Consider the following 17,862-nt stretch of genomic DNA (forward strand, 5'->3'; position numbering starts at 1 on the left):
AGGCAATGCATGCAAATCTCTCTCATGAATATTCATTGTGGGTATCCTGAAAACCTGACTGGCTGGGGTGCCTCCAGGACCAGGTCTGGGAAGCACTGAATTTAAGGAATTAAGTTCTTGTCTTGCCACAACTGGAAGCTTGTTCCACAACTCAAGAGCCACTACAGAAAAGGCACAGGCCTGAAACATCACCATATGCAATATGTTTATGGTAGGAGCTTTCAACAGTGCCATTTGAGTTGACCTTTCCCTATTTCAAATGTTGCAATTAAAGGCAGTTAAGAAATCCCAATAAATAAATGCAGCCTCCACAGAGTGACAGGAGCACTTAGCCCTGCTTGTTCTATGGCCATTAGGTTACCAGAATACTGGACCTTTCTACAGAGTCACTGCTGTTTCATGGTAGGACTTGTTCTTTTTGGTCTTCCATTACACGTGATGTCCTTTCATGGCTGGTCTGTTACAGAAACACTTGCATGGCCTTGTGACATCTGTGATGGATTTTGACCTTGGTTGCCCCTAGCTAATCCTCAGATCTTTTCTATCTCTGTGGTCTGTGCTCCTGTGTGCCTTCTACTGATAGCACCATTAGAACCCAGAAGTTTGTTAGGAGAATGGAGATATGTGGTGGTATAAGGCCATAGGAGCAGGCAGGAGCTCTGTGGCCCCCAGATTTTTGATGTTGTGGTACAAACAAATCTGTGTGTAGATCTAATCCTGTGCAACCCCATTATCTGGGAGTAGCTGTGGACATGTAGAGTATTCCTGTAACACCTCTGCTGTGAGAAAGCAACAACTCGCTGTGAGAAAGCAGCAATTCTGTTAAAGTGTTGACACATGGAGCTGTGTTTGAAAAAACTGTTTCTAGGATGGGGCTTCATTCTGTCCTTAGTAAGCCACAGAAATCCCCTCTACTCACAAAAGGAAGTAGAAGGGGCCCCATCCTAAACCACAGCTGGCTCTGTCTGAAGAGAGAATAAATTAACATATTTACGTTCTTTTGCTTAAAAAAAAAAAGGCAGGGGTGGGCCTTTTGTAGGAGGATTGAAAGAGTAGATGGAGGAGCTCAGTCTGGAGCATCTCTTATTCATCCCAGGGTATGGTAATCCATTTTAATTTTAGCTCCTTTATAGTGGCAAAGTTTCCATGCCCCAAGGTAGTAAGGCACCGACTTCCTCAAAACACATTAATCCTCCGGGCTTTGGAAAATTGTGCAAAGCTCTTAGGATTCTGTATGGTCTGAGGCATGAACAGGGGTTTGCTTTGTTAGCTGAGTGTAAATCCCAGCCTTTCTCATGCAAACAGCCCAAAGGGGTAGGTCTTCCAAGAACACAAAGGAATTTTAAAGAAAAACACTCTTTCCTGGGTGCAGATAGTTTCCCAGTGTTTTTCTGTCAAGAAATCCCTTTCATCTGTTAGGGAATCTTTTTAGCTTGAGGTGACCTAGGTACTCCCTCCATTAATGAGAGAAGCAGTGGCTAGTATGTAGCTTCTTAGTGGAGATGCACTCAAAACATTTATTTATTAGGATTTATTTACCGTGTTTTTGAAGGAATTCACTCAAGGCGGTGTACAGTAAGTTTGTTCTGTGTATGTGCCCTTCACCGTATCTAAAGCACTTCAGATCTGCCTCACAAAAACACAGCTGACAAAATTATGAGAAAGCTGAAGGAAAACAGCTCATTTGCCTATAAGTGTGTTGTATGAAGGGTTATCTAATACTTAGGTGGCCCACAGCAGAGTCCAGCCAAGGAGTTAATGGCTGGTGCTCTTTGACATGGCGCAACCATCACTAATTGTAAGTCCCGGCAAAGTGGGGTCTGCCATCCTTCCCCTCCCCCTCCCCCCTTGCCTGGTTATTTTTGTGTTCTGTCAATGATTGTAGTATGATCTGTTTTTGTCATTTTAATTTTCCTTCTACCTTGCACCAACTTTCCACTCTTGTAAACAAAGTGCTGTGAGATTTCCATAATGGCCAAGAGAGAGAAGAGGACATATAGTGGCTTCCATTGTCACCATCATGACTTGCTAGCCAGACAGCCTCCACCTTGCTCATTAGCTGCAACCAGGTAGATACCTCCATAGCAGTGCACACCCTACACAAGAGACACATACAGAGATTTGATGAAATAACTCTACTGTCTGACAGTTATGCTCCAGTGTTTCTTAAGGCAGAAAGCAAGCTATATGCTGTCTTTTTAGTGTTTCAATCTGTCTCTGCTCAAATATTGGGACCCCTGATCAGGGCTGGTGCTAGACATGATGGGGCCCAGGGCAGATGCTAGGGAGGAGGCCCCAAAGCTTGCTTGCAGGCCATCCCTCTTTCAACTTCAGGCAGGTTTGGGGCCCCCTGTAACATGAGGGCCCAGAACAATTGCCCTGTTTGCCTACCCCTAACGCCGTCCCTGCATTTTCGCTAAAACCCGGCCAAGTTCAGTCATTTTCACAATAAATTTGTCCTCGGTGGAAACTTTGGTTGTTTTTCCTCCTCCTCCTCCTTGGCTACCTCCCTATGTGTCTCTTGTGTGCATTAGCTGTAACCACCATAAAGACCTTGCTAATTATGTAGATGTGCTCATGGCCTCTCTTAGGGCCCCATTTACTAAGCCGCACTAAAGGCGCGTTAGTGCTTTTAGCATGCGCTGTGTAGGCACCCACAATATTCCTATGGGCATCTACATAGTTAGCATGCGCTAATTTTGTGCACGCACTAAAAACGCTAGCGTACCTTAGTAAACAGGGCCCTTAATGAGTTATGAGGTGATAGCTCACTGCTGCACTGCATTCATACCATGTGTCCTCTAATGATTTCACCAGATTGAGGAGCAAATTGTTAGACTTTTAGTGCTGGCATCTTTTTCTTGCACCAGTCCAACTGAATTAACTCCAATTTCTTTTGTTTTCATTTAGCAGATGCACTCCCTTCAGCAGAGGATGAGGACGATGAGGAGGACTCCTCCTCTGAGGAGAAAGATGCTGAGAACTCCAAGCCTAACCGTATGCATCTCATGTCTTATCACCAATAGTGCTGAACAGTATATCATTCAGTATATCATTCCCAGGGCACACAAGATTCAAGGACCTCCCCTCCCCCCACACCCTCCATTTTAAAAACAGAGCTTTAACAGCAAGGAGAACGAGAGGAAGGTCAAATACTTCTTCTCTCATGAGGCCCACTTGTTTCTTACCAGGTAGCTAAAAAGATATGTCACAAGTAATAAGCACAGTTCTAGGATCCAAGAATAGTGTGTGATCCTGGATAATCTATACAGTAGAGCCATCAATTTACAAAAAAGAAGTTGAACCCATCCCAACCTTCTAAGCCCTGAATCTTTTTGCATCTCTCCCCTTTTATTCTCTCTTCCCTCTGTATTATTTCTGTCCCCTTGAGTCAATGCTTATCAATCTTTTTTTGGCCATGACCCCATGATATTGTGTGACTTCCCCAGAGGTGCAGCATAATGATGCACCTATGGAGAACCAACCCAGATTGTGACCCCAGATTTGTGTTTTTTCACTCAGGGGTCTTGATTCCTGACTTACAGTTTAGGAGGTTTGCTTTACTTGTTTCTGTTTGACCCCCTAATGTTATGTGCTGCCTGAGCCCTAACTCATAAAATACAATCCCACAATCAGAATGATGCCTTCACTCATATTAAAAGGGGAATTTAGCAGTATTGTTTGAGATCACTGTTCAGGTGAGTTCTGTGTGCCTTCCCCCCCCCCCCCCCCCCCCCCCCAGTAGGAATTCCTAACTTCCTACATAATGGTATTTTGAAAATGAGGAGAAAAACCTAAGGGTAATGTAAGTTATGGTTTCTTCTCAGAAAAGGTGATGGATGCTTGGACAGCATTTGATGGTGGTGGGAGCTTGGGGCAAAATGATAATGGAGTAAAAACAGTCATGGGGTAGGCCACAGGATCTCTTAGATGTGGGGGGGGGGGGGTTACAGACAGTTTTCAGATAGGGTTTGAGGTATTTGAGCAGGAAAAATGGCTGGATCTGGATGGGCCTTGGGGTCTTTCATTTCATTTCTTAATTTTTTCTAGTCTGTTTTTATTTCTATGAAAACCTAAAAAGGGGGGGGGGGGGGTGCTACAGAAGAAAAGAGGAAGAAGCCATTTCCTCCCAATGAAGTGTGCTCAAGTAAAGATCCAGACATTTGTTCAGTGTTTATGGTTTTTATTTTACATATTCTAAAACTACAAATCTTAGTAAAAGTTAGTGTATATATAGTTCCACTGAATGCAGCCCTCTGAAAGGACTTTAAAGAGGAAGACATACAGCAAGGTGCTATAAGTATAAGGAAGCAGCTAGACTTCTAGTCTGGGAGAAGGGTAGCACTCTGATGGAAGAGAATGCCCATCCAGAAACCCTGCTCTACATCTAGGTGCATTTTGGAGCGTTTGAGAAAGTTGAGAGGCAGCAAGTCTTCCCCTTATTTTAATTACTAGTTTTCGCATATCGCTGATAGTGGCTAGCTTGGTTTTCCGCATGCGACAGGATTGGAGTTTCAAGGCTCCTTCCCCCCCCCCCCCCCCTGTAAACTTACACATGCAAGACCATATCAAAGTAGATGCTTCCCCTTTTGGATGAGTGACACCATTGACCCAACTCTCAAAGCCTCATATAGAATATGCATGACATTTAAGGAGACAAAAGACAGATTAATCCAGTTTGATTTCATTGGGGTATGTGACTCAGCATTAGGGACAGGATTGATATTCCCTGTGGAGATCTTGTTTAATGCAGTATCTTGGTGGTACAGTTTGGGAAACAAGGGTGCTCATTTTCAAAGCATTTAGACTTACAAAGTTGCATAGAAACCTATGGAACTTTGTAAGTCTATGTGCTTTGAAAATGAGCCTCAAGATGTCCCTCAGAGATTTTGAGACCTTGAGATCCTGCCCATTTCTCCATTTTCTCCATTTTAATCAGCTTGAAATACAGTTTATGGCACACTCCCATAAAAATACTGGATGGAGAAAGATAAATATTTCTTTTGCTTCTCTGTTATAATTTATGCCACTCGATGCATGAAAATGTTAGGGTCATGAGAATTTGTAGAGGTGCCTTTTTTTTTTTGTTGTCAAGTTCTACACGTCAGGTAAGACAAAACATGTCAATCATTGCGTAGCAAAAGAGAGACATGCCAGCTGTGTGCAACTGAGGCTCGCCTATTGAGTCACGCTGCAGCACAATGAAGCTGTCCTTGATGTGATTTCTTTCCCAAAAAGAAAGAGAATGCCATTTGCAACTTTTTGGCGCTCCATCCGGCACTAATTGCTTTGTTAGAGCTCGTTATTGACTGAAACAAAGAAGAAAGAACAAGCAACTGAAGAAAATCACATGAATCTACAGATGAATACGTCCCCTGATTGACAGTGTTTGGAACTTAATTTGAGGACTTCCAGTCTTAGATTATTCTTTTGAGCTTTGGAAGCTCAGCAGGTCAGTAATTGGTGGAGATGGTAGCTGCCGGGACTTCACGAATTTCCATACTGTTGGTGTGTTATGTTCAATATCGTACTCCTGCCTGTCTAAATGATCAAGAGATACCCACACAGATTAGTGGGTGAATATACTGTTGCAGTAGAAGAAAGTGCCTCTCTTCGGACACTGTACTGAGATAAGTTCTTGTTTTAATGTGCTTTTGTGGGCTGATGTATGTTTTGCTCTCATAAGAATCAAAACCTTTTCCTCTTCCCAGAGGAACGTTCTTAGCACCAGATCAAATGTTCTGATAATCAGAAGAATTACTTTTTCAGAAAAACTGGACAGTCCCGGAAAAGCAAAATCCTTGAAATCGAATGAGCTGCGCTTGAATGGTGATGTCTGATATTCAGAGAGTGGTATTGGTGGGGCAGGAAGGAGGCAGAGAGGACATCTCTTCTGCTGTGGGAAGAAACTCTCTTAATAGCTCATAGTCTCTTAAGCATTTTCTAAATATAGAAAATGCTGGATTAGTTGTCAAATGGCTTGGACTCCCTTTTTTCACCAAATTCTGCTCTTCATGTATGAAACTTGAGTGAATTCGTTGCCTGGGTTAAACCCACCCTTCGATCTCCTTTCTCATTTCTGTTTGAGAGTTGGACTGTTCTGTTTTCCCAGTGCATGTCTTGCAGCTATACAGACACTGAGCTTTCCCCTCTATTGGCAGAGCGCACAGCAGAGAAGTGAGTTGTGACTAGGTAATGATAGTGTGGAAGGCAGTCTGCTTGTAGGCTTGGCTGGCCATCCCCCTCCCCCCCCCCCCCCCCCCCCCCCCACACACACACACACTCTGGAAATGATGTGGACGATAGGGATGGGCTGTCATTTGCTCATAACAGTGCACAATATCAGGAAAGAGTGTGCACTATTTGCATGCATGTGCAGTGGTTCCATCATGTGCCTTCTATCAGGAAAGTGTGCACTGTATGCAAATAATGCACACTTTTAAGAACAGTGCATACCATGTGTACATAGTGCACATTAACAGCATTTGTTTCAAAGTAAATGGGGGGAGGCGGAACAGAAAAAAATGACCTGAAAAATTTCTGCCTCCCCAACTCTAGTGGAGGCTTAGCCACATGCCTAAAGAGCGGAGGACCTCTTTCAAACAGATTCAAATCTTACTCTGCACTCAGATATTGATGTCGGAGAAGTTTGGCCTTTCTCTTTGCTGTTTCTTGCCGCCAAAGTCTCTTAAGGCCTTGCCATCCAGCTGCTCTGACTGTAGACTTGGGATTCCAGCTCTGATTTAGAGAAGAGCACAAATGAATAACTAAACACAAGCTGTGCACCTGTTGTATCCAGGATTTTTGCCAGTGGACCACTAGAGTTTCCGCTCATGTTTTCTTTGGTTTCCTTTGTGATGGATAAGCAATGTTGTTCCAAGAGCATGAGAGATTCTTCATGCTTACATTGTGGTATGAAACCAGATTTAGTTCTCTAGCAGCTGCTCTGGATAGAGGCAGGGCAGGAGAAAAAAGCCTCAATATTCTACAGAGACCCCAAGAATTGGTAACCAATTCTGTACTAACTGCCCTTCATCTTTCCAGTGATACATCCCGAGCTCTAAGGTTTTTGACCTCAGCAGATCAGAAGAGGCAAACTGATATTAGAGACTGGGTTCAGACCCTTCGGCTTATTCCTTGACCTTCTCCTTATAAGCCAGAAACACTAACTTGAGATGTTTTCCCACAGTTTTGGTTTCCTGGTATTGTTCGTGGACAGGACAATGCCATGAAATACTTCGAATTGCAGAACGCCAGAAATTTCCCTCTTGCATGGAATATGCTCCTTGAAACTGAAGGCATGGTGGCATGCTTCTCTGGTGATGGCTATTGATTGGATAAGCATCATTGCCTGTAATTGAAATGAAGTTCTGGAACAAGGGAGCACAGGATGAAGGCAAAAAGGAGATAGACTTGGGTGTAATCTAAGGAAATTTACTGAAAGGGCGATAGATGTGTGAAACAGCCTCCTGGTGGTGATGAAGACTATATCTAAATTGAAGAAAGCATGGGATAAGCATGTAATGTCTCCAAGGGAGAGGGAAGAGATAGTTGATGGACAGACTTGATAGGCTATGTGGTCGTTATCTGCTTTCATTTTCTGTGTTAACACTTTAGCCATTGAAATCTGTTAAGTCAGATAGCTCAGAAGAAAGACATAAAATATTTCTTATCCAGGTCCTCTATTTAAATTCATTGTTCTGTATGTTGTCTGTGGAAGGATAAAGGACAAGCAGTGGGTGAGAAGTGCAGAAAAAAAAGGACCTGTCTCTTAGAGAGAGGAAGAAATTAGTGCCTTGGTGAGGAGAAATTTTCCAAAGGGCTTTGGGGTCTTTAATCTATAGGAAGTACTTGGCCAGAGCTCTAGAACACAATTGTTAAGTCAGATGGTTCACTTAGAGGCGTATTTTCAAAGCACTTACAAAGTTATATAGTAATCTATGGAACTTTGTAAGTCTAGTGGTTTGAAAATGAACCCCTTAGTAATATTTCTGGTGACCAAATATCTAAATTAACTAATGAAGCACCGTGAGAGAGAAAGCCATAACAAAACAGAGATACACAGATGTTAAATAGAGCAGGAAGATAGGTGATCTTGGATCAACTGATGTATTTCTATCATCAGGATCTCAATCTTCAGCTTACCTTGCTTCAATGTTTCTTTTCTGTCGATTTTATGGAGTTCTTTTCCTTGTTTTTTGTTGTTATATTGTACACCGCTCTGACTTGCAGAGCCAGTTAAAGGCAGTATATCAAATCTGAATAAACATCAGCATTGTAAATTCCACAGAGCAGGCATGCATATGTGTATATGTACAGTGCTGTGTATACATTGTAGTACTATAAATAATGGTGGTGCTGGAAGAGGCCATAATTAGACACCGCTTAGTACAGAGCATATATTGCCTTAAGGCTTGCACCAAGTCTGTCAGACTGCTGTTTCTTCTAAGAATGGAGGGACCCCTGATGTGCACATACTCCAGAGCAGGGATGTAGTCTCATTCTATACACCATCAGCCTATGCCTGTTGACAGCTCTGCATGAATACTTTGAAAGCATGATGTTTGCCCAGGCACTGTCGTGCTTATCCTTTATGTTGGGTGTCTCTGCACAGATAAAGCTGAAGATCCACTTCAAGGTACGGGTTACAAAACTTGGGTCCCCCTTGCACTGCTAGCTCTAGCACAGTGGTGGGGACAGTCCACCCTGGGTGCAGGCAGCAAGTGAGTGTGCTGAGCAGGCATGCAGCTGTCGGCTCTGTCGGTCCCCTGCCCTAGAACAGGAAGTTAATGTCAGAGGGGGCAGGGGACCGGCAGAGCCGACAGCTGTGCGCTTGCTCAGAGGAAGGGGTGCTCCACCCAAGGGGTGTGTGTTCTACCCAAATGATAATAAGGTAGGTAAGCTACTGACTGGTAGACCAGTTCAGTAACTTAGGGTTAGCTGTATAAAAGTTCTGAGGCACCAACTTTGATTTTGGGAATCCAAGATGGCCGCATGCATCTAAGAGCAGTTGTAGCCCTCTCTTTGCTATTAACTGTGCCTAAAAGACGAGGCCGAGCAGCAACCTGGGCCCCCCCCCCCCCCCCCCCCCCCCGCCAGACCCATTACCTGTCGGTCTGATGGATCATTTTTTGAGGACTCAGGGTTCTGGACAGGAGGTCGGGAGCGGTCCCATAGTGGACACCGGCTTGATGGAGGAACATTCGGCGTCTTCTGGGCTTGAAACAACATTTGAGCCAACAGCAGAGCTCCTCCCCCGCAACCGCAGAGAACCAGTTCTCCCCTCTTGGGATCGACAGGGCTGCCACCAGGGAGCGGATTAGGCCCAGAATCAAGTGGGGCTCTATCACATCGGAGTGAGACTGGTGTGGAGGGGCTGTCCACACCCTCTAGAGAGAGCGACTCTGCGAGATTGAAATCAGGTGTACAAGGCACAGAACAGGAGAAGGTACCTGAATCAACGGTGATAATTCCCCCAGCACTTTTTGCAAAACCGGCAGAGGTAACTTTAGATTCATTGTGGGACTTAGTTTCCCAATTAGGACAAACTTTTCTTTTGCAAGCTAATAACGTTTCACAGAGAATTTCCTTGATTGAACAGAGAATGGATAAAAGTGATACTGAAATTAAAACCTTGACTGAATGAGTAGAACGAGTTGAAAAGAACTCATTAAATATAGAAAATATACAAACATCAATGGTTAAAGACATTTCAAATTAAAGAAACATCTGAAATATTTGAAAATTATATGAGGAATCACAATCTTTGTTTTATTAATTTTCCAAGGGTCACAATGGTGAAACCATTGGAAATGTTAAAACGTTATTTGCAAGAAATATTAGGAATCCCTGAAGAGAACTTACCCCCTTTCACTCAAGTATATTATTTGCCAAGGAAGATATCAGACCAGCAACAACAAAATTCCCTTGAGGTATCAGCTTTACTTGACACCTCGGAATCAGACTTAGCCACGGCGGCTACATTGGTAGCAACCGTGGCTTTGTTACCGGATAAGCAGTGGTTATTTATGTTCTTCAAGAACAGCTATTTTTAGGTTTAAAAATTCTGCTTTTTCCTGATGTTTCAAGGGAAACTCAGAGAAGGCGAAAACAGTTTTTGATTTTGAAGCCTGCAAATAGGGGATACATTCCTTTTAAGATTTCCTTGTAAATGCATAATAAGATATAATGCAGTTCTCATTTATCATCCTTTGTCGTGTCTAAAAGATCATTAGGAGGTTAATTAGAATCATTTAATAATTACCAGCCCTTTCTTAGGTGAAATTTTTACCTCATAGGTTCTTTTGCTTTATTTTCCTCATTTTTTCATTTAATCTTAGATTCCAATAATGTGGACTTGAGTGTTTAAGGTTGTGTGTAATAGTACTTAATATTCTTTACATTTACAGTTTCCGTGCAGCGTTTATAAAATACACATCTACGTAAACACGTAACACGCAAACATTTAAATGTCCACAGCTTCAGTCTATGCAATTTCTGCTGCTTCAACACACAAGTGCCTATATGATTTATAAAATGGCTTGAAATAGGCACCTGCTTGCATAGGTGAGCTGTAATAAAATTACCCTTGTGGAGGTGGTAATGTAACACGGTGCTTGGAGTGTGGAGGTGTATAGGTACATAAGTTGTACCTGCTTTCTAAAGACAGTGTATGGCCCTATGGCTTCTATAAACCTTTCAGTAGCTACTGCACAGTTAGGCCTGCTCCAAGGCAAGTGTAACTTTTCTACCTAAGTTTATATGAATACTTGGCCCGGCCTCCACCCCCCCCCCCCCCCCCCCCCCGGAATGCCTGTGTGCACATGTGTATACATTGGCAGCATGTATGTTTATGCATATATGCCAGGGAGTTGCTTGTTTCTACACACAAAATGCAGTTTTACATGCAAAAAAGGCTTATAAAAAGTCTCCTATATGACAGCAAGCTCTGGGATCCATTTTGCATGGGTCTGTGATGCAGCATCCACTAAAAATCAGAAATAGAGATTAGAGAGTTGCACGGGGTCAAGAAATTTTACCCTTACCTGGTAAATTCCATTCCATCCCCACAATTCATCTCCTTCATCCCCACCTGTACCTACAGGAGTTGACGCTATTATTTACTTGCTCACAGCCTTCTGTTTCCTCCCAACTCCAACACCTTCTAGTGGTTTTTTGGATGCTATTCACTATTCAACCAATGAGTGTTCCAAGCCTCAGTCTGATGTTCCAGCTGTTTCTCTGGGCATTCCAAGCCTCATTCTGGTGTTCTATCTGTCCCTCTGGGCATTCCAAGCCTTATTCTGGCACTTCAACTACCTCTATCTATACATTCCAAACATCATTCTGGTGCTCTAATTGCCTCTCTCAGTGCATTCCAAGCCTCATTCTGGAGTCAATAGAGATTCTGACTACACTCCTGCGGGAATTCCATGGCAATTTCTTCCATCCCCATGAGAATCCTATGGTAACTTCTTCCATCCCTGTGGGAAATCTGGGTCAACTTTTTCAATACCCATTAGTTCCACAGAATCCCTGCAATCCCCATTCCGAAACAGCTGTCTACTTGTGATCTCATCCCTAAAGAACACAGTAGTATAGTGAAGCCCGCACAGCCTAATTCCGATTTTGCCTCACATCTATCTATAGTATTCTTCACTCTCCAAGACAGGGTTAAAAAGGCGGCGGACTTGCTCTTATATTTGTTTTTTTTCTACATGTCTTTAGTTGGTTCTGGGGTTTTCCCTGAACTGGAATATATGGTGTGCAAATTCTGAGATGATTAAAATCAAATCACCCTACTCCTCATTTACCGTCCTCCAGGAGCTTGGTCCAAGGCAGACCCTCAACTTGTAGCGATTGCTTCCCCTGCCATGTACCAGTTTTCTAAGATTATCTTCCTGGGAGACTTAAACCTACACTTGGAAAATAATGTGGACACCAGTGTCCTCAACTTCAAATCATTCCTGAAGGTCTGCGAGCTAACTATATTCTCAGAGGGTGCAACTAATGAAAAAGGCTATATGTTAGGCTTTATGACTTCCTATCCTAACAGCTTGATCAGTTCATTCAGATGGAAGCCAGTACCATGGTCTGACCTCTTCCAACTGGATTTCACCATTGATATCTGTATGTTAAGTTTAACCAGGCACAAGTCCTCCAAACTCATCTCCACCACAGGTAAAATTAACAAGGTCACTTTCTGGTCTGAGATAACAGATTCCCTCACTACCTCATCACTTACACATGGTTCAATCAAATCCTGCTGGGATACCAACGTGAAAGCCATACTAGTCAAAATTGCACCATTTATCACTGAAAAGATCAAGATGCCCAGAAATTCACCATGGTTTACAGAGGAATTATCCATCCTAAAAAGGGACTGTCGACACCTTGAAAAGCAATGGTGAAAGAACAAAGATACTACTAATAAATCCAAATGGAAGTCAGCCTTCCAGTGCTACAAAAAGAAGATAGCTGATTCAAAACATCAGTACTATAGCAGCCTAATAGGTCAAGCTTTTTGACAACAAAAAGCTTTTCTCCTTAGTTAGAAGACTAGCTTCCATTAATGATGATGAACATTCGCAGAAAACATGTCCCACCACCCAAGACCTTGCTGATCATTTCGCCAATATGATCCTCCAAATTAGGTCTGAACTATCTAAAGGTACTCCAACAGAGGAAAATAGTCCAACCTGTAGTTCAGCCTCAATCGCCAGAGATCCTACAATCCAAGGACTCAAAACAGATCAAAACTGGGAATCCTTTCAACCACTAACAGTTGAGGATGTAAGATCACTGCTGTTGACATTCTCCCAAGCCAACTGCTCCCTGGATCAATGCCCAAAATACCTGGTTACTTGATCTCAGTGAGCTGTTAAAAACTCTCTCTCTTCCTCCTGATATGGGCAAAATTGTTCTCACTCCGCTGTTGAAAGGATCTGAGCTAGATGTAACATCGCCTGTAAAGTACCGTCCAGTGGCAAGCAAACCCTACGTTTGTACTAAAGTATTAGAAACCTACATCAGTAAATAACTCTTTATATCTTCTATATTACACTGGTCACAATTTGACTTCAGATCGTCACATAGTATGGAATCATTGCTGCTAGTTCTAACTACATATGTCAAACACCACCTGTGCAAAGGCGACCAAGTAATTCTTCTCCGATTTGATATATCGGCAGCATTCAATAAAGTTGACCACATGTTGTTACTCAAACGCCTGGATCAGATATGAATAACAGGGACTGTGATCAAATGGTTCAGTGAATTCCTTTCAAATTGAAGCTATTCTGTCAAACAAAACAACCAGCGGTCTCCTAACTGTGGGGTCCCGTAGGGATCTCCCCTCTCACCTATCCTGTTTATGTCATCCCTTGCCTCAATACACCTGTCAGAAAGACTCAGGCTGAAAGCTGCTTGTTTAGTTTTTCAAATCTTATAGGGTTTTGCCTCTGAATTGTTGACTAAGACAGCTTTGCTACATTTGGTCCAGAACAGACTGAAAGACTGTTTCAAAAGACAATTTGAAATCAGAACATTTTCAGCTCTCTATTCCCTGTACTTGAAGTTAAAATATGGAACTTGACGGAGTTTAAAAAGGGGTTAGATAGATTCCTAAAGGACCAGTCCATAGACCGCTATTAAATGGACTTGGAAAAATTCCGCATTTTTAGGTATAACTTGTCTGGAATGTTTTTACGTTTGGGGAGCGTGCCAGGTGCCCTTGACCTGGATTGGCCACTGTCGGTGACAGGATGCTGGGCTAGATGGACCTTTGGTCTTTCCCAGTATGGCACTACTTATGTACTTATGAACTCTCTACCTATTGCCATCAGAACAGAAAACAGCTACCTTAGCTTCAGGAAGAAGCGAAAAACCTTTCTCTTCCCAAAGACTGCTTCATAACAATCCATTGACTTCTACCTCCTAGTATCATCCATTTCCCTTTCTTAGAATGTTTTTGGTCTCATGCATTACACCAGTGGTCTCTAATTGTTCTCATATCTCACACTAACATTTTCTGCTTTTGTCTCACCTAAAACGTAAACCGCACTGAACCCTGGAAAGGGGATATTAGTGAAATACAAGAATTGATTTGATTTGAAGGTGTTTCCTCTTTGCACTTGATTCCTGAGAGGAGTAAATGCACTAAATGAAACACATCCTCAGAGCTTGGAAGATGCTGTGGGGATTCTGTTACTACTCCTCACAGCCCTTTCTTTATCCTGAACCCAGCAATTGGAGATGAGGGAGCAGCATCAAGTGGAAGTGGAATTAAAGGCTCTTTCCCTGTTGTTCACCACCTCGTGGTTGGCATGACGGAGGAGAATGTGTGTCACAACACACAGAGGATTGACGTCTGAGGAGTTGCCACCAGTTCCCTGAGGTAGTATAGGAAGGAGAAAGATAATGCAAAGTCAGAAGAGAAAATAGAGAAAATGTTTTTGATCACACAATATATCTTTATAGCATGGAACACATGCATCATAATATACATTCTGGCTGTATATAGGATTAAAAAATTGCTGTTATGCTGTACTTGGTTGAGGGTAAAGCATGCTGTCGTACTTCCTCATTCTATATGCATTCGTTACACGTATTTAATATCTGTGTAAATGCGTAATACACATCACAGTAGAATATAGGTAAATATTTGGTATGATTATATATTATTACACTCTACTGTTTATTGCACAGTACATATAATTTCCTTTGCACTTCACTATGTATATTACATATCACAGTGGGCATAATGACAGCATTGCTGTCCTACAGTCTCTGTTGGAGCTTATAAATATATGTCATGAATATATCATTACCTGTACCTCTGGTCTGTGTCAGGGACACAGTGAGCTGATGCATCTCTCCTTTCATTGAATTGCCCTCCCCTCGTCTCTACTGTTCTGGTATGTGTGTTCTGAAAAGTTTGTGGCGTATGCCGACTGTGTAACCTGTGTGCAGGAGGCACTCTCTCCTTGTCGGGCTAATAATCAGAAGCAAACGTGGGCGCTATTAGTGTCCATGTGTGCTCCCGCCTCATGTTCAGAGCCCGTCTCACTCGTTCTCACAGGCTCTGACCATAAGAGGCGCGCAAATGCATGCTAAACAGGGCATTTACTATTCCTCCCAATGCTCAGTGTGCAGCGTGCCAAACGTTGGTTTACATACACCAGCTCAGAACTGGCGTTAGAGTTTGTGGAGCTTTAGAGAGGAATAGGGAGCCCTGTCCAGAATGCATTTGCATGCTTACCCCCCCCCCCCCCCCCCTCACACGCAAGGGGCTGGAGGGGGTTAGGGGGGCTGGCCCCCCTAACCCCCCCTAGACAAGTTTCCTGGTGGCCCAGTGGCCTTCTCCCGACCTTCGAGGCCCCCCCCCCCCCCCCGACACACCAAAAAACAAACTCCCTGGTGGCCCACCTGCTCTGGTGGTCTAGCGCCCCCCGAATCCCCCTCTCCAGTACCTTGCAGTACCACCTCCAAAATGGCAGCGCCCTGCCCTGTCCAGTGCATCCTGGGATGTACTGGGCAGAGCTTCCCTACCATATAAGGGAAATAGTGCTAGCTACTCTCTTCTCTGTCATTGCAAGGTACAGGGGGTGTTTGGGGGGTGCTAGACCACCAGGACTGGTGGGGGTGGGGTAGGGTTGACCACTTGGCCACCAGGGAGTCTTTGTTTTGGTGTCAGGTGGGGGATTAGGGGGGCTAAAGGTCCACCGGATCTCCAGGCCCCTGTGTCGGGGTGGTCAGGGGGCTGGAAGTCCACCAGACCCCTAGCCCTCTTTTCTGTCAGTTGGAGTTGGGGGCACTACTAAAGTGGAGGACTGGAGTTCCACTGGACCTCTAGTCCTCTGTCCAGGGTGGGGGGGGGGGATTTGGCGGTGCATTGGACCGCCAGCCCCTTGCATTGGTAATGTTTGACAGGTCCGGGCTTTTTTTTTTTGACAGCCTAAACCTGTCAAGCAACTTCTGTGGGAGGATTGTGCCTTGGGCACATGCACAGGCACAGTCCTCCTGCAGAAATACCCCAATGAGAGTTAATAGCGAGCTTAAATTTGAATGCTATTAGCTCTGATCATCGGGAATTTATTTCCCTGTGCTGTTTCTATTATATCACTGTTTGGAACAGTGTGGGGATATTGATTATCAGGACCTGTATTAGGCAGTTGTTTATGGGGTGGGGGGGATGGCAGAGGAGGTAATGTAACATAATAATAGTTTAACTGATACACAGCCTCCTAAGGAGAGTCTGAAGAGACAGCTATTCTTAAGGGCACCAAACAGTATGATGTTTGGTTGAAGGTTTTTATCTTCATTAGGAAAGTAAAACCAGCAAAACTTAGGAAGCTGGGGGATCGAGCAATGGTCATTGGAGTAAATCCGTGGAGTTTTTTTTTTTTTAAAGCTGTCTGCCTCTGCCACCATCACCATCAGAAGGTATATGCCAAGTGTCCTCTGCCCCCTCCTTCCCCAAGGCAGTCACTTGTCCCCTTGCACAGGTTATGTCCTCTTTCATCACACAAGGTGGTCTCTGCTTCCTCGCACTTGTTTCCTGCTTTTTCTTCTTTCTTTCTTTCTTTCTTTCTTTCTTTCTTTCTTTCTTTCTTTCTTTCTTTCTTTCTTTCTTTCTTTCTTTCTTTCTTTCTTTCTTTCTTTCTTTCTTTCTTTCTTTCTTTCTACTTCTGAGAATGGAATCTGAGTTATGAAGGAGGATACTGTATATGTGTATCATAGTGGTCTCTACAGCCTGCCTTAGTCCATTGTAAGTTGTTGAAGAATTTTTTATTTTTGCAGGAATAATTTTTTTTTTTTTTATACAAAGCAAGTAGGAAGTGAGATTAGTCTCAGTTCAACTCTCATACGTTTCTTTTTGAAAGGGACCAACTTTACCTACATCCCTTGCCCCCTTTTCTGCCTTCGGATTACTCACTGCTTTCAAAACCGGAAATGTCAGATATATTTCCCCCCGCCCCACGATATACCTCCACTGAAGATTTGCAGCTAGGTCTAACTATCGCATATTTATATGGGTGAGGTTGCACACACACACAAACTGCAGCATGCACTTACAATCAGGACAGTCCCATAAGCCCCTCTGTTCTGTTGAACCAAAGTTATAGGAGCCAGCTCTGTAGGTGCTGAACACCCCCAATATAGTACAGATGTCCTTCATTGTGTCTAGCGAAGAGGTAATTTCACACCTCCAGTCATTTTGAAATGTAGGTGCCTATAGCTAAGAAACCCAGTCCAGCAAATATGATACATGTTTTGATTATTTTGCTTTCTTGCCGCCTTTTACCCAGAAGTCAGTTGGTTTTTGTCTACAAAGGAAAGCTCTTTCTTGGTCAGTGTACTTCCTGCCTCTGGTGTTCATTCTTTGTCTTTTCAATTTTATTAGCTGTGGCTCCATTTTGGTCATACCCAGGGAAGATGGAGAAGAAGCTCCATGCCGTCCCTGCAGCCAAAACTGTGAAATTCAGGTGCCAGGCAGGCGGGTCACCCTCTCCAACTCTGCGCTGGCTGAAGAATGGCAAAGAGGTCAAACCAGATCACCGCATTGGAGGATACAAGGTAGGGTGGAGCACTAAGAATATCCCCTTCCACTTGCATCATGTACAGACACAAGTCTCTGGGTCATGATCTGAATAAAGTGACTACAGGTTAGACTTCAGCCAGTTTAACTATGCAGTACCTGTACATGTTACAGAGAATGCTTTGGTGGTAGGTTAATAGGCTGAAAATTGCAGAGGATCCACCGAAGGCAACCAGAGTGGTTTATGAGGAAAGGTTTTGTGAACTTGCAGGACACATATTGTACCTGAAATGTTGTATGTTAGTAGTAATGCTGTGGAGTTG

At 43.4% G+C, this 17,862-nt stretch overlaps 1 protein-coding gene across 8 annotated transcripts in view; it reads left to right on the forward strand.

Annotated features, from left to right (window-relative positions):
* The window catches only part of FGFR1 (fibroblast growth factor receptor 1), a 189,482-nt gene that overhangs the window by 93,031 nt on the left and 78,589 nt on the right, over positions 1–17,862 (forward strand). For 5 of the 8 annotated variants that reach the window (XM_030201914.1, XM_030201918.1, XM_030201922.1 and 2 more), the window contains 2 exons: positions 2,911–2,997; positions 17,405–17,577. In XM_030201914.1, coding sequence (XP_030057774.1) covers positions 2,911–2,997; positions 17,405–17,577 — 260 coding nt within the window. The remainder of the gene's footprint in view (positions 1–2,910; positions 2,998–17,404; positions 17,578–17,862) is intronic. The other 3 variants (XM_030201916.1, XM_030201921.1, XM_030201919.1) reach the window with 1 other exon arrangement.

Source organism: Microcaecilia unicolor, chromosome 4 (genome assembly GCF_901765095.1).
Source record: "Microcaecilia unicolor chromosome 4, aMicUni1.1, whole genome shotgun sequence".
Taxonomy (NCBI): Eukaryota; Metazoa; Chordata; class Amphibia; order Gymnophiona; family Siphonopidae; genus Microcaecilia; species Microcaecilia unicolor.